The following is a 22,334-nucleotide window of genomic DNA, read 5'->3' on the forward strand; positions in this document are numbered from 1 at the left end:
ATTCATAGCAATGTGTACAGTTTACAAACTAGGAGACTCTGGGAGAATTAGGTCACCAATCCAACAATGCCTCATTCTGGCCTCGAGAGGTGGGCTCGGGAGGGAGTGTGACAAGTTGATATCAGAATATAAGATTTTGATAAATGGGGTTCACTAGTATGAGTATGATAACACTATAATATATCTAATATGTGATATATTATAGGAAAACCATGCCTCGCAGAAATGGCAGACTTCATAAGTAACCACCAAAAGGGACTCACAATGCTACCTCCAAGATGACAAAGGGAAGCGAAGGTGGATCCAGTCGCCCGCAAGTAAGAACAGAGGGAGAAGAGTAACTCCTAGGAAGATTTGTTAAGTACTTTTGTGATACCTGTTGCAAACTATCTCTAAGTCCTCCAAACTATTAATTTTGTCTCTATTCCTACGATATCTCTAAGTTCAGTATTTTGTCTCTAAGTCCTCCAAACTATTATTTTTATGTTTAATAGATCTGTGGATGACTAAAAAACGTAGAATACATCAATAACTTATAAGACATTTGTAAATTAAAAAAAATTAGAGATATATCAACTAAAAAAATTTTCAAAGATCTATTGAACATAAAATTATAAGTTTAGCAATATATTAGACGTTTGTAAAATTCAAAAATTTAGAAAACATGAAATTAATTGCTGAACATCATACTTTAAGGGCTAAATAAATACCACCTTCGAGAAGTTTAGAATTCATCATACTTTATTATTTATAACATTCTTTTAAAATGAAACTACCCCCACAAAATTTTTGCTTACGGGAAAAGAAATGCTTTCTAGTTTCTCAAATAAAGTTTTTTTCTTTTAAGTACCTTTAAGTAAAGTATTTGAGAAAATATTATATTATATTAAAGTTTAATGAAATTAATAATTAATATTGATTAAGATTTTCCACAAAATATTTTAAATTGGTAATTGGGAGTGTGTGCGCGGCTGTGGTTGGTCGAAATTTGTCGGTGGCTCTTCTTCGTTTGAAGTTCATTGGTTGTTGACTTAACCAACTAGGGTGTGAAATGACCGAAATAACCCTCAACAAAGAAAGTAGATCGCCATTAATGTAAGGGCAGATTTGACTGTTTTGGAAATATTAAAGATAATGATAATAAATCTTGCAACTTTGGATGCCCAATTAAATAAATGAGTGCTTTTTGTTTTTGTTTGTTCAATCATTGAAATTTGAAGTTTTATATTAGACGTATTTGACAAAATTTCCACGTTGTCTTATTTCAATTGAAGACTTAAATTATTTGGAAAATTATATATATATTTTTAGCCTAAATCTAAAGCGAATTTAGATTGTTTAATTGTGATAGTATATTGTTTTCCGATTTTTTTTTTTTTTTTTTTGTCCAAGTATACAAATAAGGATCAAAATAAGCATAATCATAACATGTATTTTTTCTTTCCAAAGTAGTCTATAGAGTAGTCTATCGCATCTATCATTACACATACACAATGAAATTTTTCTATATTTATAAATATTTTGATTTATTTTGACATATTTAAAATAAATTAAAATTCAAATAAATTCAATTTGAATATTAGTAAAATTAATAATATTTAATTTTGAATTATTCATACTAAAAAATATTTAATTTACAAAGTACACATATTCAAGGTAAAAAAGAATGTGTCATATTCAAATTAGATAAACACTTCATTTTTGACGTAATATCTTTTACATAATAATTTAGGCAATCAGTTTAAACTAAAAAAAATATATGAACACACATTTAATTTTGAACTTAGTTATATTTGAATTATATATTTTTTTATTTTTTGTTTAACAATTTTTTTATTTTTTTTAAAAAGAGCAAATCTAAACTAACCTTATACAATTAAATATTTCATAAACTCATTTTTTTCAAATTTACACCTCATCAAGCTTCTTAAACATTCCTAGACTTCAAAGGCTAAACATGCCTTTGAAAACTTTTAAGAGTTTTTATTTATTTTTTTCCGTATATTTATGTTAAATAATGATCTTAAACCCTTGAGCACCGTTAATTCAGTTATAGTATGACTTTTTTTTTTTTTTTTATATGCGAAGTGAAAGATCAAATCTATGACCATATTTTCTTTTTAACTATATGTAAAGTAATAATAAAATCAATTTATAACTTCGATCAATACTACAATCAGCTAAACTATGGACGCTCATGTTTGACTTGATATGACATTTTATTCCGCAAATGTTAACTTGACATGCTAGAAAATCCAAATAAACATAATAACTGAATGGTTCTATCAAATAAATTGACATGATCTTGGGAAAGAAAATTGACGTGCTGAGAAACGAAGGTACACAACATATGCTACTTTAAAACTATTAGTACCAATCAACCCATAACACTAAGACCAAATAAAAGAGATGCTACTCAACCTAACCAACTAAAACCAAAAAAGAAATACATTGTCAAACCATTGATACCAAACAATCCACAATATCCAAGACAGTACATTTGAAATAATCTAAGTGATTTTGAAGTGCCAAAGTTGTTTCTTTTTATTATAGTTGTTTGACAAATAAGCCAACAAAGTGTAATCGAGTATGCTTTAAGATTATTATTTTTTTAAGAAACATTGTAAAGTTGACTATCCTAGAAGAGATTTTCAAATAATTGGTCATAAATCACTTTAAGAGACCCTTTGGTTTAAGGTCTAATAGATACATCAAAATAAAGGATGTCTAAAAATAAGATACCTGAAAAAAAGATGTATGTTCAATTGTGCATAAAAAATGTTTGAACAATTATATAATTTTCTTATGAACCGATGACAACTTGTGTCACACGCTTCTTTTATTCTTTCGATCGGACAACTTGAAAAGAAAAGAAATGAAGTCAACAGTAGAGAAAAAACAGAAGAAATCATTTAAAACAGCGCTGAAAGATGTGAAAGAAAGTCATCTGTATGATGGGGTTCGTCATTTATTGACGGATTTTTCTTTCGAAAGAGAGAATCAAAATTTCTATGATTAATAGCGAACTCTATACCAAGTCATGAGCGATAGCGAAGCCAAGCCTTCGCCTATAGGCGAAGGGACGAAAGCCCGACAAAGGCCTATGATATAGTAAGAAAGTACGAAAATCATTACGTTAAGGTTACGAAGTAACTTAGTAATAGATTAATTAATTAAAATTAAATATTATTGATAAAAATTAATTAATATCTAAAAATTGACTAATTTATAATTAATTAAAATCAACCCATTAATATGTTAAATGAATGTCATATTTATTATAGCCTAGTACTTAATCAATGTAATTAATTTCAACATTAGTAATTTTAATTTTAATTAAATAATATAAGAAAATGTATTTTAATAAACAATATATCATTGAGATTAAAATATGATATATTAATAAAGAATAATAAAAAGTTTGATATATTCATAAGGAAAGAAAAAAAATAAGTAATCAATTATATTAGGATTAGACTAATTAAATACATTTAAGATATTATTAACTGATTAATTAATTGTTTATGTAAAAAAGTAATCACATTCATTTATTAAATGTAATGATAAGTTAAGTAAATATTTTAATAAATTATTATTGATTTATTAAAGTAAATATTTATATTAATTTTGTTAAATTAATATTAATTAAATAATTACATAAAATGAAAAACAAATGAAGAATGGAAAAGAGAGACCCCACCGTTTTGGAAGAAAATAGAAAACTCTTGTCCGTGAAAAATGAGGATGTCCAAAAGTAGCTAATTCCCAAGCAAAATCCTTAAAACTATGAAAAAAATCCTCCAACCAAGCGACTCCTAAAGTAATTTAATCATAAAATCGCTCTAGATGTACGGTAGAAATCAATTAAAAAAGATTACAACCAAACACACAAGAAAATTAGACAATCTATTAGGGGAGGGGAAAAAAAGAAAAAGGAGGAAAAAAAAAGAGGAATGATGCTACCTTTTAGAGGTGTGCATTAAACAAATGAAAAATAAGAGCCAAGGGTGGAGAATTGTATAACAATTGTCAAGTGTTACTTTAACTAAAAAAAAAAAAAAAAAAACACTACTTGTTGACTTGAATCTGTCAAACTATTCTCCCACACCACAGACCTTTTTTTAATAAGAAACTGAAAATTAATTCACACAAAGAACAAAAAAACAACCATAATCTTACATTACAGAAAACCTAATGAAATCAATTGAAATGGCCACAACATTCTCATTCCAATTCCAGCCAAAAGCCAATTCTGAGCTAATTTTGATCCTTGGTAAGTAAACAAAGCTACGAACATAGCTCAACTGGTATATAAACGTGTTGGCTATCAAGATTTGTGATTCGAATCCCTACTCTATCCCTATTGTACTTTAAATAATAATAATAATAATAATAAGGGCTTAAGTACAAAACCAATGAACCTCGACCCCAAACTTCCAAATATTCCGCAAAGGTTGAATCCAAAAGCTTAATTTCTTGAGATTAACAAAAAGAATCACCAACAGAACATCTACATCTTATTTAATTGGGTAATGCCTTAAACAATCTTATGATCTTACATCAGGCTCACCCAAGTCAACCAAATGGCTTGCAAGAAGAGAATTAGATAAAAAAAAAATGTCATAAGTCAGCCAACCTATGAGCCACTATCTAAAATCTTCGGATATTAAAGACATGTTTGGAATCGACCTTGAAATTGTTCGCATCATTTTTTTCATTTCTCTAATCACCATTCAAAATCTGATTTTGAATGGATTTTGAACCTAGACCAAAATGATACCCTTAAAAACACTTCCAAATTGGTGGAACACTAAGCACTCCTAAACTTCAAGAAAAGAGTATTACTGAAGAAGATATAGAAAAGAGTATCCAACAGTGTTTTCCACAGTCATCCACAAGCAAAAGGCCGCTCTCTGCTGTGAAACCTATTGACAGCAGTGGTTCAACTCACAGGTAGTTGGCACAATTTTTCCCTTCCATCAGAAGAAACCACCAAATACTATACTACCAAGTTCCAACAACCCTTCGAGACCAATCCCGAATCTCTACGACCTGTCTCCATTTCCAATAATGGCCTAACCTTAAAAAACTCATACAATATACAAGTTTTCCCTTCAAATCAGCTACCAAATTAGGACAGTACTAAAGGCGAACCTCTATCTATCAAGGTGGGAAAAAGTGGAATAGGAAATTTGGACATAAAGATTCCAATTAATTTATGAGTAAATAAGCTATTATAATACTAGTTATAAATGATACATGACTACTATATAATTATACTCTAACTAATCATAAAATAGACTAAAACTCAAGACATTTTTTCATATTTTGAAGTTTTTTTTCTTTTTTTCTTTTTTTAACCTAAATTTTGAAAACATGTCTACCTCCAGGCATTTCTTGTACATATGGAAGAGGGAAACAATCAATAGCAATATTCACCTCTTATAAGATGGCCTTTGAGTGAAGCCAATTCTGAGAATGTTCAACTTGAACTGGATTCCGCAGGGCGTGACCCTTCTTTATTTGTGTCACTTAGAGGATTGTTTCCTCCATTCTCTGGTATCTGTCTGTTATTTGATACTGAAACTGGACTGTTGTCCCCTACACTACTGGACTCCGGACTGCTACTTTTTCTAGCATCTCTTGTATCAAGACGTTCCATCATGCGTGATACCGTCGCTATCCCTGCATTTACTTCTCTTCTAACTTCAGAGCCAATATCTGACATTGAAGTGTTACGAGAGAAGAATTTCTCCTTCCATCCTCTTGTGCTCTTTGTGATTGAATCTTTGTATCTAACAATAGAAGGAAACATAGAGATGCGGTAAATCATGAAAGAATGAAATAATCAGAAATTACTCTTGGAAAAATGAAGGCCATTAAGACATGCATTACAAACCTCATTGATATAGCATTAAATCGAGATTTAAGAGAATCCGAAAATGATTGTAACTCTGATGGTCCAGCTCTATCTTGACTATTTGGCACTGGTTGACCAGAAGATCTCCTAAGGGTGCGGGGCAACAATATTAATACATGACCCAACTGAAATGGAACAAACTCTATAAATCCAACGAATGATGAATACCTTTCACTCGGAGGAGATCCAAGTTGACTAGCAGAAGCTGAACCGGATTGAGGTGCTGAAGGAGAAGAATGATCAGTTTGCACTGGAGATACTGAAGCATTGAGTTGCGGAGACTCTTCTCCTGCAGGTGGAGGCGGTGATATAGAAGCTACCATGATTCTTGGGGCTGCTTCACCCTCCCGATTGTCAACTGGAGGTGGAGAGGTTGACGAAGAATTGGGATGGGATGAAAACACCAAGAACTGGGGACGGCCATGAATTCCTGATCGATTTCTGTGGCCTTCCCTTCTAGAACTATGGCGTGCTTGTCCCATGGCAGCTGCTGCAGCTAGATGTTGGAGTATACGCTCTTCAAGATCAGCATCATTAGCACCAGCCGGCAGCTGCATTGAGGGAAAAAAAATTGTCCCAACTTAGATTTTGGCACCCATGATTTACTGATATTAGGCTAAGCAGCATACTGGGTACATACATGCTGTAACTCAAAGTCACCAAGAGTGGGATGGCGAAATATTGTTGAGTTTCTAGCTGGATTAAGTCTAAAACTTCTCTCTTGTTCTACAGCTTCGAGCAACTCCTGGCTGCAGAACCAACCCATATTAACAACCTTCACCTGCTTGTAAATTTAAATGAAAAAGTGATACAAATATGGAATTGGAATAAACCTGGTTGGATCCTTCAGGCTAATAGGTTGCCAACACATGGGGCATTGTGAGCTTCTCTGACACCTATTTAAAGATGAAACAAAAATAAACATGCTTGAACCAATCAAGTTTAAATCCGGTCACCTCAACACAGGAAACTTCCTTGTAATGCAGAAAATAATGTACAGCTTTATCGCAAGGTTCTTTCTCCAACCAAAGGTAATCGATAGGAAGCTAGAGTCTAATAGATCATATATGAAAAGTTATAAGCCCAAGGAAGGGGCACAGATCCACAAGTAGTCATACAGCTACAAATTAACTTTTCTTCTTTTATGTTGTCACCTTGATCATTGGTTTGCGGTACCAAATTCCTGCATATTTTATGTCAGATTTTTCTGTAATAGCTATTGTAGTGACTTCCTGGCTGAAATGATTTGTTTCTACCCTTCTGTTGGAAAATGTAGTGCACTTCGGCAGAGCTGGAAAAATTGACCATGCCATGGAGAATCTGGCTAGAGAGAGGGAACTTGAGGATTCTCAAACTATTCTGTTCAATGAAGACGAGATTTCAATTTCTGTGCAGATTTGTTTCATTTTGGGTCTAAGGCCTTTCATTTCACAACGTTTATCCCTTTTTTTCATCACTGTGGAGCTTTATATAAGTTCCAATTTTCTTAAAGGAAGTTTTCTTTATAACTATAGAAAGGATAGGCATATAAATTATTAAGTGATTCAGACCAGTTGAGACAATTTTTTTAATAATATCAGTACTATTTCATGTATCTCAATAATATTGCAGTTCATTAATTGAAGTATTTTATCAAGTTTTAAGAAAAATCATTTCACACTAAACAGAATAGAGAACAGTTCATTCATGAAGCACGTTTTAGTCAAAGGATAAAATATGTATCCCCTAAGCAATAAAAGGCACAAACTTACCTCAAGCATTTACCTACTGGAAAAAATTTAATAAAAAATAAAATACGTTTTACATTACTTGAAAAAATTACCTCCTCAACTCTAGCCTAATAGACTTGATATCTAAAACCTTCCGTAAAAAACAAATCCCATCTAAGCCCTACCACCCACCATAAAGGATCACAGGGCAAAGAATGAGAGGAATATATAGACAACAAAAACCCCTCACAATCTGACAGTAACAAATTACATGATCCATGGGATCAGAATCACAACACACAAAGCCCAAGGACCAGATAATGAACTAGCCAAGCAACCTGTTATTAGATAGTAATCCAAGCGATTAGATATAGCTTGGTATTCTGATAGGAAACATTTTTAAATGATTTTTTTTTATCTAATGAGTATATTGTATTTTTATACAAATAGGAGCCAAGACAAAGCTAACTAAAAAGATGATGGTGAAATTCAAGGTTGACTCTCAGAAGTCAGGATACAGGTCTAGGAAGTTATCTATTCAATTGATAGCTTTGGTCCATTGAAAAGCCAAATGGAAATGAATGAACAATTCAAAATGATATAAAGAACCAGTAGATCTTGTCCCAAAAAAAAAAAAAAAGGCAAGGCAAGAGTCCTTGGGTGTTGTTCCAAGTTCTTGTTAATTCTCAATCAAACTCAAACTAATTTATTTTGTTCCATTTCCATGTATGACCAAGCCCAGATTAAAAAAAAAAAGGGAACAATACAGGGTGCCTCATCTGAATCTTGTCCTAAGTATTAATAATGCCTTTATGAGAAAGCTATCAAAGAAAACACCAACTTTTTTAAAGAAACAAGAGCATCCGAAAAAGAAGCATGAAAATACAACCCAAACATAGAAGGCTCCTGTAAATCAATTAATAGAGACTTGGTTATAAAAGACCATGAGATTGAGTCATCGAATCAGAGTTGAAAAAGAAATGCCACAAAACTGGTTACGAGAATACAACAATCTTTGATGAAGGAAGCTTTTTCCAATGATAAAGCTTAAAGAATAGGGTACAAAACAGACAGAAGATGGGACCAACCTGATGTAAAATCCTTTGTTAGTAATTATTAGTAATCACCCGAAGGCAATCTCTGGATTTCCACTATCCACAACAAACAACTACGGTTCATTTTGAACTCTAGGAAACAATCCTGCAATGGATACTATCCATCTCTTTTTCTTTTCTTCTTTAGAAGATAATCTCCCATTTCAAACACAAGAGGTTGAAAGCATATTAAAGATCAATTGCAATCTAAACTTGAAATAGATAATGCAGCCAAAAATGAAAACACACATAAACGAAAATAGACGAACATTCAAAAGACTTAGGCGACTGCAAAAGATATTGACAAAACTAATAACTTAATAATGAAAGGCAGAGAAATATTTGCTGAATAGGACTGCTAAGACATTTTGAACTTAATTTCCTAGTATGGTCACATCAAAAGTGTTGTGGTGATAATGGAATGTCAATATAAGCTTCAAAGTACCAGATTATACAGGAATGATCATCAGGAGCCTTGTCTTGTCTTGAAGTCTAGACCTGATGGCTGCTTTTGAATATTATATTTCATTGCAGTTAGGAATTATGTTAAAAAGAAAAATCAATCTTTTATCACCTTAAGACTAGCAAGAGAATGGAAAAAAGCAACATAAAACTGTTACTTTTGTACCCAAAATCCTATAGCCGCCACGTGTATACCCTGTCAATTCTGTAACATCTCAAGCAGGCAATGTTGGGTTAATCCCACAAGCATTTGTTAAAACCTAGATTTTTTATTTTTTTTTATAATGAGAAACCAATATCCAAGAGTGGTTAATATTAAGACCACGAGCAAATGGTTCAATCCAAGAATCCTTTTACCACCATGTCCATCTCTTGAAGTTAGATTTCATCCTCACTATTTTCTTCAATCATCCAAGGAAAACACCCACATGGCAAGGGATCTGATAACCTTTTCTCTCGTCTCAATATTCTGGGGATAATATTAAAAACTCAACACGCCATTCCTCAAAATGAAAAGACATCCCCTAATTCTTAATTCCCACCATCTTATGCACTGGAAGCATATCACCTGAATGTTCAATACATGTGTCTTAACGATGAGAGAAGTAAGCCACAATGCTTACTAGTTTACAACTTATAAATACTACCATGGCCACCATCATGCACTGGCAGTCTGGCTAGCACACTAATCAGTTGAAGAATTGTCAATAGCAACAGACCCAGATTCATAAATCAATCTTCAAACCCTAGATCCTTCAAATTTGCATTCCTCTTATTAGCACTGATAAATCCACTGTTTAAAAATTCAAATATGCAATTTCCCACTTGCATGATTTAATAAACCTTTCAAAATCCAAGGAAATGAGATACTCTTTGAAAGGGAATGCCTTGTACCCCCCATTGGTTACAAAATGGTGTATGATGTATCCACTGAACTTAGACTTGCATGCATTTTTTTGATTAATTACAAAAAGTAACCACACTTAGATTGAGATTTTATTTTTTATAGATTGAGATTTTATTTTTTATTTTTTGGATAATAGATTGAGGTATTTGGTAGGCTTCAAACATCCTTCCACTTGTTTCTTTACTAGTAAAACAAGGTAATCACGAGTAAATCTGATATCTCAAACAGATATCGCAAAAAAAAAATTACCATTCAAGAACGCACTGCAGATGAAACTCATGTTTGCAACTCGTCATCTGAACAAAATATAGAAACTGACTAAGTGGAGTAGAAACCATCTAACTTCCAATTGAATGTCAAATCACAATATAAGTAATACCGTTGAAGGATCACTGTCACAGAAGTTTTCTAGACATATACTGCAAGCGTCATCACAAGCATCCTGGATTCCACCTTCGACAAAAGCGGCAGCTGATGTTAAATGCACTTCAGATTTCTTAGTTTCGTCCATCGTTGGAGACTGTACGAACAAAAAAAAAAAAAAACACAGTTCTCAATAAAAACTTCAAAAAATATACAAAAAGCACATGATTTAGTGCGTCATAGATAAACAACTTAACAAGGAAATGACATTCAATACCATCAAGTATAATTTAGAGATACGACAAACATTTCCAGTGACTTAAATCACGAACATACTAGCCGACATAAACATCCATAAAGAATCGAAGAAGAAAAGCACTTAAATGCACAAATTTCTAGAGCTAAACGCAACAAGCCAGCGCCGAGAGAAGAGAAACACAGATCACAAAATCTACATACAGAAACAGCCAGAAAGCAAATTCAAGAGGAAAACACACTCAGAAAAGCTGTTCCACTCCACGTCCTGTTACTCAAACAAGATAAGAAAAGAAAAAAGAATCCGGCAACAGAATATATCCATCCGCGTCCACTTTATCCTCCGAATAACAGCCAAGAAAAACGGAATCCGAAAAAATGGAGAAAAGTAGGTAGAATACAAAGATATTCGAAGAAAGAACAATATTCATCGGAGATAGAATTAAAAGACAGAGACGTCAAACGCAACACAAACAAAAGCAAGCCAAAAAAAAAAAAAAAAAAAAAAAGTCAGGAAGAGAGAAAATTGGAGGAAGGAAAAGAGAGTAATACCTCCATAAGAAACGAGGATGAGCAGTGCGATGTTGATTGGATTGAAATCAGTGAAACCCTAGGGAAAGGAGGAGGAGGAGAATTGAGGTGGAGGCGACGGTGGCGGTGGGGATGGAGATGGCGGTGGCGGCTCCGGTCTTGACTTGGTAAAAAGGTGGTGGTGAGAGCTGAGTTTGGGTCTGGTGGTCATCGGGTGAGTCTGGGTTTAAGTTACATTATTAACGCGTGGAGGAGTTTTAAGGACTTTACTACTTGCGCCACTCGCTTTCGTACTAATGACCCCACGTCTATCCTTATTGTTATTGGTATACCCGTCAAATGCATTTCAATTTTTTAATTGTATATTCAATTTCTTTCTACATATCCATATTTCCAATCAATATTTAAATCACCATGAAACTCTCAATCCATATTATTGTAAAATATCTAAAAAGAAAATGTTATTAATATAAATATAATATAAATAAAACACATGTAAACTTGTTTAAAATGTCAAAATATAATCCAAAAATTTTGATTTTAAAATCACATTTTATTTAAAAATCAAAATTTATTAATTTTATAAATTAATTTCATAAATTAGTTTTCTAATAAAATTAATAAATAATTATTTAAATAATTTAAATAATTCTAATTAATTTAATATCCAATATTAAATTAATTTTACACAAATCCATCTTCATATATTTAAATCATATTTAAATATATATTCTCCAATTCCATTTGATTTCTAATTTGAACGTTTCAAATTAACTTATCATGTTACTCTAGAGCTAATCCATTTTCGAGCTAGTAGGGGAACCTCGTGGACCTAAAGATTATGGGCTCCAACGATTCGAGATTAATCGGCTAAAACTCATTAGACCGATCTAACCCCCATTCATTAACTAATTGGTCACTCCACTAAAGCCCATAGTTGAACTCCCTCACTGTAGATATATTATGTCCACCCGATATAACCATGAATAGTATGTTCACCCTTCACAGGTTGTTCGTAATAACGGCTGGGTCGAATGTCTAGTTTACCCTTGAAATTACCCTCTGTTCCTTAAGTCCCCACTGATCCCCTAATGAACAATTGCTTTGTGATCCAATCAACAAAAACGAGTCCCTCTCGGGCCAGTGAGAGGGCAGGGCCCTTGTTCAAGACCCAGAATTAAACACTTAAGGGAACAACCTCTCTACTATCTTTAAAAGCGGGTAGGAGTGAATTCCGTCTTGCACCCTATGTCCTTAGCTATCTATATGGTCTTACCCCTGAAATAGGAGGTTATTGTGTCGGCGCTGTTGAGCCAACTCTCACCTATGCAAATCTAAGGATAATTCCAAATAAACAGGAGTTCATAGTTAGCTCAGAATTAGGGTCAAGTTACTTAGGTCATCGCTTTGAAATAGTCAGTCTTAAACAATAAACAACGTTATAAAGTAAGAGTGACTGATTTCGTGGTCTGATCTTGTACAAACCCTTTTGCATAAGGACACCCCCACTCTTTATATCCCAACATGAACGAATTAGGATCACTTCGTTTGTAGCACTTTACAACTCTTTGTAACAACTACAAAGCAGGTCGCATCCAATAGTGTTACCAAAATAAGGTACCCAACCTTATTCATATATTATAGATCATTTTGACTATTTACTCGAATCTGATCCACTTTTATGTCTACACATAAAGTTCAAGTACCCATCCAATAGTCAATGGACTTTCAGGTTTATTGGATTTCTCTTAAGCAAAACATCTATTCAATAACCCCTTATTGAACTTTCAAAATAAGTTCCATTATTCACATAACACGAGTTTTAGGACGTAAAACCCAACAAACATGATCTAAATTTCTTTCTACATATTCATATTCCCAATCAGAATTTAAATTCATATGAACTCTGAATCGATGTTTTTGTTCTATTGTAAAATATCCATAAAGCATGAAAAATAAGTAATAAAATGTTATTAATATAAATATAATATAAATAGTACACATGTAAACTTATTTAAAATCGTCAAAATGAGCTTAGCACAATGGTAATTGATACGGTTTTCTTTCTAGAGGTCGAAAGTTTGATTTTTATCCTCATAGTTGCTGTACAAAAAAACTTGTTTAAAAATCATCAAATGTTTATTTAATAATTTGAATTAGTTTTTAGTTTTTATAGTTTTTCTAGAAATATTCGCCAACATTGACATTTTAAACCTTGTATACACCTCAACTTTGTCATATGTTTACAAAAATACTGGTATCCTTTATTTCAAAGATACACTTAGGAGTCGTTTGTTTCGCGGAAATCAAAGATTCTCATGAAGTGGACATCTGGATTATCATGTTTGTTTTAGGTAATGTAAGATGCCTAGGCATCTAGAGATTCCTGGGCATCCTAGGATGCCTTTACAGATGACATCTCGAGGGTTTTGGATGTCCTCCTGAAACATGAGTTTTCAGGATTCCCATGTTGAGGCCATTATTCTTTTACTTTTTTAACTTTTTTTTTCTTTCATATATATATATATATGAAGGGATTGAATCCTACCTCGAAAGCGATTTATCGCTTTTGTTTTGATTTGAAAAGATGAAAATACAAAATTAAAACTAAACATACAGAGGACACATGTTGTACATTCAGTATTAGGTTAAGCAGAAAACTGGGATTACAAAAAATTACCTTCAAAACTTTCTTCAATGAATCTTAACAACGATTCCTCTACCAAATCTACTTCTTCTTAGCTAAGGACGCCTCTAACATGCCTTCTCACTATGACTCTAGCAAAAATCGACTCGTGGGAGCTTTTTTGAGAGGTTGAGGGAATTGGGTGGAGAAGATTTATAGAGATCATTCTCTATATTTTGTTAAGAGAATGAGAGCTTGAGAGTGAGGGAATTCTTGTATAGAGATCAATCCAACAAGACATAGAGACATTCTCTGTATTTTAATGTAAAGTGGGATAACTTCTTACTTCAATCCACTCTATTAATTTAATTAAATTAATTAAACAGTAATTAATTTTATTAATTAAATATCTCATATCTAATTAAATGAACATTTGAATCTTATTCAAATGTATAAATCTCATAACCTATAGTTTTAATATGAATCTAATTCATATTAATTTGTTATTTGGATCATATTCAAAAGTATAATTCTCTCATATTATATAGTTTAATTCAAAATTAACTCTCTATTATAATATATTTATATACATTATATACATTATATCATATACAATTAACATGTTATTCCCTAAATTAATTTGAACACTTCAAATTATTCTTTTAAAACATTGGTCCTTGTTAATTCGTTGTGAGCTAGCAAGGAAACCTAATGGGCCTATAGATTATAAGTTCCAATGATTCGAGATTAATTAATTAAAAAACTCCTTAATTAATTAATCAACATTCATTAACTATGGGGTAAACCACTATAGACTCATAGTTTCACTCTCATGCACTGTGGGACATATTGCGTCCATTGATATAATCATTACATGAAAGTCGATCATTCACAAGTTGTTCGTAATTATAGCTGAATCAAATATTTATTTTATCCTTGTAATTACCTTTATATCGTTAAGTACCACTGATCCTCTAATGAATAATTTGTTTATGGTTGTACTATAAACCAAGTCCCTCTCGAGGAAATGAGAGGGAGGGATCCCGTTGTTCAAATCTCAGAGTCAGGACTTAATAGAACTACTCATTTACTTTCCTTATATGGGAAAGAGTGAATACCATCTTATGAAATTACGTTTCTAACTCCCTATTCGATCAAGTCCCCAAAATGATAGCCTTAATGATTTGGAGACTCATGTCACTCTCACTCATGTAAATTAAAGCACGAGTCTCAGACAAAAGTTCATAACTCACTCAAGATTAAGATCGTGTCATATATGATCATCTTGTGAAATATTATTCTCTTCAATCAATGGAGTTATAAAGAATGATTAATTATTTCGCTATCCAGTCTTATACAAACTCATTGTATAAAATATCCCCACTCACATATGTTCACATGAATGACTAGGATTACATCATTTGTAATGATTACAAAGTACGTCGTATCCATATGTTACCAAGATAAGGTACCCAACCTTATCCATCTACTATAGACACTTTACGTTATTACTTGAACACAATCCATTTTATATCAACTACATACTGTTCAAGCTTCATGTAAATAACATTGAATTTTGCTTTATTGGATATAGTTATGCAAATTGAAGACATAATATAAAATAATAAATTATTTTATTAATCATCAGAAATTTGTTTATATATTTACAACCCACGAGTTTTGAGCATAAAACCCAACAATATATATATACACACACACAAAACGCCCAATTTTATTTTCATTTTATAATTAAAATAAATAATGTCAGCTACATATTTCATTCTCTTTGACTATAGTGTAGTTTTTTTAAGAAAAATATCTAAATTCATATTTATTTTATAAAACATCATAAATTAATATATATTCTTTTGTTGTGAAAATAACAATCAAATAATAAAACTATATTAATTTAAAAAGAAATCCAAATTAATAAAAACAAAGGAAAATTCTTATAAATAGAAAAATTTTAAAAATATTTACATTTTATAGCAAAAAGTTCCAAAACTGCTTTGTACTTTTTAAAGTGTAAATATTTTTAAATATTTTTTTATATTTAAAAAGGCAAAAAAAAAAATGTTATATAAGTTCAAATTATATTAAATTAATTATAAATTAATAAATAGTCGTAAGGGCATTCATGGGACATTATATAAATTTAAGACATTTTTTATAGAAATCCCACAAAACAAACATAGTTATTCAAGTATTTTCGAGATAGAACTTCTCTAAAATTTCAAATAAAAATCAAGATATAGAACTACAAAACAATAGGTCACTGCCACAAGATTTCATATCTCAAATTTTCTTCTATTTTTTTTTAAAGTTATACTCCAAAGTCATTTGTGAAGGATTTATAAAAGTTTAGGGGTAATTTCGTGCACATTAGGCTATAATCATTCATTTAAAATCTCCCTTCTAAAATGTTTATTGTTGTTAGATTCACATCATCATTCATAAATAATTTGAGGTAGCTACATGAACAAGAGAAATTCACAAATATATATACACTCTCCAACCCATCGTTTTATTTTGAAGAAAAAAGGGAATTTCCACTCATATAATATATATATATCTATCGTAGAATACTTTTTCAAATTTTGAATTTTCTAACTTTTTTTTTTTTTTCAAAAGGTTGAAATATATTTTATTCTGTTTTTTTAAATTTGGATATTATTAAGAATCTTAGTCTTAGTTTTCATGTATTATTTAATTGAAATTTGTCGTGTACATATCTTTTATTCTTAGCTATTAATTGTGACTTGACATGGTCTAAAAGTTTTTGCATACTTGAATACAAACTTTATCTAATCTCAAAAGTTAACATTTGACCCTTCTAACTTATTATACATTACATTAGCTCAACAATTACAATTTCTAAAAGGTCATATGTTCAAATTTCTAATTTCACGTGTTTGATAAATTTCCAAAGAGACACAAGAAAGGAGAATACATACAAGAAATATTGGTTGTATGGTTATTATTATTTACAATTACGGAAATAGAGATTGAGCCATCGACATTTCATATAGTTTTTTTTTATCAACCTTTCAAATATTTTTTTAAGGAATCTTCAAGATAGCAATTGATGCATCAATGAAATAAGTTAAGATTGACCATCTCAAACTCAATCTAATCTCAATCACAACTTAACATTTAGCCAATTTAGCTCATTCATATATTTTGTACAAAATACTCTTAAACTTTATACTTATGTCAAAAATACAGTTGAACTTTCAAAAGATTCAAAATTACATTAAACTAAAAAAAAAAAAAATTTAAAAAATGCCCTTAGCTGTAAGAACACAAGTTTTTAAGTAAGATTTTTTTTTTTTTAATATAAAAAAATTGGTTATCTTAAATGATTTGGGTGTTATTTTGAGTTTTTAGGCTAAGAATGAATTATTCGGGGTTATGATAACTCAATTTAAATTCAATTGATTTGAAAATATTTCAATTTAGAGAAGGTTTGTAATTTTGGTTATATTTGAGGTGGATTGATCGATTTGGAGATAATTCAATTTATTTTGTTGGGAATGAAGGATTTGGAAATCAAAATTGAATTTAAGGAGAATTTGATATTTTTTTTCAAATTTAAATTAATTTGACAAATTGAATTAAAATTGAGAGATTTAGAAATTGTTTATAATTTGGAGAAGATAATTAATTTAAATCAATTTTATAGATAATTGATTTAGATTTATTTCACAAAAGGATTTGGGAGTCCTTTTTTTAAAAGATTTGGAATTTGGAATTTTGAGAAGATATTTGGAATTTGAAGAGGTAAAGGAAAGGGATATATATATATTTTGTGATAAAACAAAAGAAGAAGATAGAAATTCCTTTCTTCTCTTAGGAAGTAAATGCACGTGACCCCCTCTTTCTCTCTGAGTTTCTTCCTCGCGTGAACATGCCTCCCCAGCCCTGGCGTCGTTGGAAAATTTCACGAAATGACTCAAAATAAAAAAAAAACTTTTTTACCAATGACCTCTTCCTAAAAACTTTTCTACCATGGACCTTTTGCCCATACGAAATTCCAAAATTACCCCTAGTTTTAAAAATCCTTCAAACCAAAGCCTTCCATCTTCTTCCTTCAACCATTCAATGTGTATTCAATACAACACCAACATTTCACCAAAGCATTTATTCCAAACTAATATTCTACAAATAACATTTAATAACATTGGTATTAACAGAATGAAAGGTCATCCTCAGTATTCACTTTTTGTTGAACTCCCTACGAAATTCTCCCACTGTTCTCGGAGTGTTCTCTCAGAGTTTCAATCCAACATCTTTGTTAATCGCTTTCATCGTTAGATTCATAAATGGAGATAATGTAAGAGATATTCTACAATATTTCTTGTCCCATATCGCTTTCATAATAAGCGTCATTTAGCACTAAATGAACGATCGTATAGTAATATATACACAATCGCTCATTACAATATAAGTGTTGTTTAGCATTACTAGAAGATCGTGTACCAAGTTATAAACGATTATGTAATAATTTATAAAAGATCGTATAGTCATTTATAAACGACCGTGTAGTAATTTATAAACGGTGCGTAGTCATTTATAAACGATCGTGTAGTAATTTATAAACGACGTATAGTAATTTATAAATGATCGTGTAGTAATTTATAAATGATCGTATATTAGTATTGTATATGCGATCGTATATATATTTATGAACGATCATTTATACAGTACTACACGATCGCTTATAAATCCTACACGATCGTTTATAAATTACTACAAGATTGTTTATAACTTAGTATACAATCGTTTATAACTTAGTATACGATTGTGTATATATATATATATATATATATAAATGGTCAGTCATAAATTAAAATATTTGCTTAAGATTTGCTTATCCCATTGTAGATCAATGACGTTACTTCACATCTTTGTACGATTTGTAGGGATTGGGATGAGTTCAGAAGGAATTATATTGGAGGTCATATGAAAGGTCTGAAAATAAAAAATGATATAACAGTCAGTGAATTAATGAGCATGATGCACCAACGACTGAATATTGATCTGGATATGTTTGATATACACATAAAATGTTGTAACAATTTATTGGTCCCAGCTCTCCCGATCGACATAATAGATGATGAAGACCTTAGCTTTTTTTTTAGAAGGCAGTGATGCATCTCGGATGCCGTTATTTGTATCAGTTACACCTTGTGAAAGTCAGGAGTAAACATAGACAATATGTACTAGCATTGCAATCCAACCGATCAACCCATTTCAACCAGTCAAAACTTAGAGGATGATCGAAGTGAAGCTTGGTTTGGTCACAACAGTGAACCTAGATGTGCTTCACAATTCGATATTGAACATGGATATGGACAATCTTCAGGACCACAAACTTCTCCAACACCTTACATCCATGTTCCAACCCCACCTGCTCTCGTCCCACCAGTTGTGATTCCTTCGATTCAAATGTATTCCACCATTCCAACTCAACCATTTGTAGATACCCACACCATAAGAGGGTCCATCGTTTGACGACCTCATCATAATACCTCATGATTGTCTCAATGACGAGGATATAAAGGTCGGTCAAATTTTCTTTTCGAAATATAATTTGTTAGTTAAATTATCGATGCTTGGAATAAGAAAGAACTTTCACTACCGTGTAAAAAAGTCAACAAAGATCTTGCTAACTGTCCGATGTTTAGTGGAAGAATGCAAGTGGAGGGTTCGTGCGGAAAGAAAAAAAGAAAGTGATTCCTTCAAAGTGACTAAATATCCAAGCAATGTTTTCTTGAAATGAGAATGGGTAATCATCGACAAGCGAAAATTGGATTATTGGACACTTAATCAAGTCAAAATACGAACAAGTTGGTCAAACATACCGTCCAAGGGGTATAATTGAGGACGTCCGATGAGATTATGGAGTGAACATTAGTTATAGGCAGGCTTACTGTGCTGGTGTTCGCACGAGGGTCGTCGGAAGGATCATATGCTATTGTTAGGGCAGATGACGATGCACTTAAGCTTGCAAATCCAGGTACAATATTTTAGGTTAAAGTGGAGGACAGACAATACTTTAAGTATATCTTCATGACACTTGGTCCGTGTATTAGGGGTTTTTTGAACTGCATCCGCCCAATAATCATTGTTGATGGGATCCATTTGCACCAGAAATACAAAGGTGTGTTATTAATAGCAACGTGTATTGATGGCAGTAACAACATATATCCTATCACCTTTAGTATTGTAGATGGTGAGAACGATGCATCATGAACTTGGTTCATGACTCACTTGAAGGCTTCGATAGAAGAATTTAGTGATTATATCAGATCGTCACATTTTAATTGCAAAGAATGTTGCAAGTATATTTTCTGATGCATTTCATGTTCTATGTATATACCATATTCGAAACAACTTGGTCGACAAATTCAAGAATAAGGACATAATCCTACACTTCTACCTAACGGCGAAAGCTTATAGAATGTCTAAGTTTCAGATGTATTGGGCTAAACTCTATCAATATCTTAGTGTGACGGCCTATCTTGAGGAGGTTGGATTAGAATGGTGGGCAAGGGTTTATCAAGTCCATTGTAGGTATCACAAGATGATGACAAATATTGAATTCCTTAATGGAGTGTTGAAAGATGCACGAGAACTACCAATCACGAAGCTATTAGAGTATCTTTGCGAGTGGCTACAAGGTTGGTTCTATATCCGACGTACACATACAATGGCATGCACAAACATTGTAACTGATTATGCAATGAGTATTCTTAGGGAATCAAAATTGATGCCTAGAACATATCGTGTTTCCCCGGTGGATATGCATATAATTAATGTGGATGATGGATATTTAGGGGAGGTTTCTTGATCTTTGTTCACGGGCATATACTTGTATGGAGTTTAATTGTATCGAGATCTCATGCTCCCATGCAATATCTGCAGCGAACTTGAGGAACATTAATGTTCAAACATTATGTGTAAAATGATTTACAGTTGAGTGTGTGCTTGCTGCTTACACCGAACCAATCTTCCCAGTTGGACATAGACAAGAATGGAGTTGACAACCAGATTTTGTAGATCTTAAACCAATTCTACCACTGCGAAAGGTAACAAGTGTAGGTCAACGTCAAACCGTCAGGATCATTCTATTGGAGAGGTGCGACGACAAATACATAGGTGTCACGATACAGTCAGAGAGGACATAACAAGAAAACATGCAGACAAACATTGATAACACTTGACACTGGCCCATCTAGACTGAATGATATGTAATTATGCGTCACCATTTAGATAGTATTAAACGATCGTTTAGATTTTATAAACGATCACCTAAGTATGTGCGATCACTTAGTTAAACGATCATTATTTCGTTTAGATAGTATTAAACAATCATTTAGATTTTTATTAAATGATCGTTTACATTTTCTATACGATCATGTACATTTTCTATACATATTCTTAAACAATCTTGTACATATTATTAAATGATATTATAGTCAAACATCAATTCTATTACCATAAAAATTTATTTTCCCACAACTGGGCAACATACTATTTCCTATACAATTCTATATTAGCTTATGTTAAGTCAGCCCTATTAGCACCGGTTACACATTATTCTACAAATTTAGCACAAAAAATGCCACAATCAAGAGACTTGCTGTCTTGGAGGGTCCCCTTCGATCTCTTCACTTCCCATTGCTCGTATTTGAACATCTCATGTTGTTTGTCAAATTCGACAGAAATCAACATTGAAGGTATTGCTCTAGTCACGAGCTTGAGGTGACCATCAAGTATGTCACCATTGATGTAGTTTGGCATGGAGTCAAATACAAAGATTGTGCACCTTTCTAAATCGATGGCCAGCATAAGACAATGTTGTTTGATGTTGATTTGCCCAAATACAAAGTCAACATCCGTCCACGTTGGCTTATATTTTTCATACTGTCCAAACACGTAGTCAATAAAGAAGTGAGAGTCCGCCCAAAATCTTAGGTGTGCTTCATGATCCAAGTAGCTTGCCATTTTGCCACCCTCCATTTCAATACCTACTGACTGGATCTTAGATGCAATACCCTCTGGCTCCATCAAAGCATTATGGGATAGGCAAGATGTAAATACATGGTTGAGTGAAGAGTAGTTTCAACAAACATGTGAAATTTCCATACCGTGAACCTCGAGTCAATCACCGTGAATTGACACGTGCATAGGTTAGGTCTCAAGTACAACTTCTGATGCACATGCATAAAAAGGAGATCCATAGTCTAATCCAACAAACAAAAATATAAGTTGTCTGTGTGATAGCTTAAGAAACTTCTGAACGATCGATCTTGGTTAATGAATAAACAGAAATACTTACGTCTCCAAGCACCCATGTGCTCTACTCAAGCGTTTTGAAGAAATCCTTGGTCCTAAAGGTATATGCGACCGTCCACTCCTTGTTTTTGGTTTTAGAATGGTTTTCCATCTTTTGTATGCATTC

At 32.2% G+C, this 22,334-nt stretch overlaps 1 protein-coding gene across 5 annotated transcripts; it reads right to left on the minus strand.

Moving 5' to 3' along the window:
• Window positions 1-5,184: 5,184 nt before the first annotated feature.
• On the minus strand, window positions 5,185-11,488 carry LOC120070958 (E3 ubiquitin-protein ligase RHF2A-like). 5 transcript variants are annotated; one of them, XM_039022892.1, is made up of 8 exons: window positions 11,263-11,488; window positions 10,472-10,612; window positions 10,342-10,388; window positions 6,754-6,816; window positions 6,561-6,669; window positions 6,089-6,471; window positions 5,900-6,007; window positions 5,185-5,795 (listed from the first exon to the last, which is right to left on the minus strand). In XM_039022892.1, exons 1-8 carry the CDS (start codon window positions 11,266-11,268, stop codon window positions 5,483-5,485), a joined length of 1,170 nt encoding a protein of 389 aa, XP_038878820.1. In that variant the 5' UTR covers window positions 11,269-11,488; the 3' UTR covers window positions 5,185-5,482. The 5 variants fall into 5 exon arrangements, with proteins under 5 accessions (XP_038878820.1, XP_038878822.1, XP_038878821.1 ...); XM_039022894.1 differs by lacking the exon at window positions 11,263-11,488 and adding an exon at window positions 10,953-11,097; XM_039022893.1 differs by lacking the exon at window positions 11,263-11,488 and adding an exon at window positions 10,733-10,874.
• Between the last annotated feature and the right edge of the window lie 10,846 nt (window positions 11,489-22,334).

The sequence above is a fragment of the Benincasa hispida genome, chromosome 2, assembly GCF_009727055.1.
Source record: "Benincasa hispida cultivar B227 chromosome 2, ASM972705v1, whole genome shotgun sequence".
NCBI classification, from domain to species: Eukaryota; Viridiplantae; Streptophyta; class Magnoliopsida; order Cucurbitales; family Cucurbitaceae; genus Benincasa; species Benincasa hispida.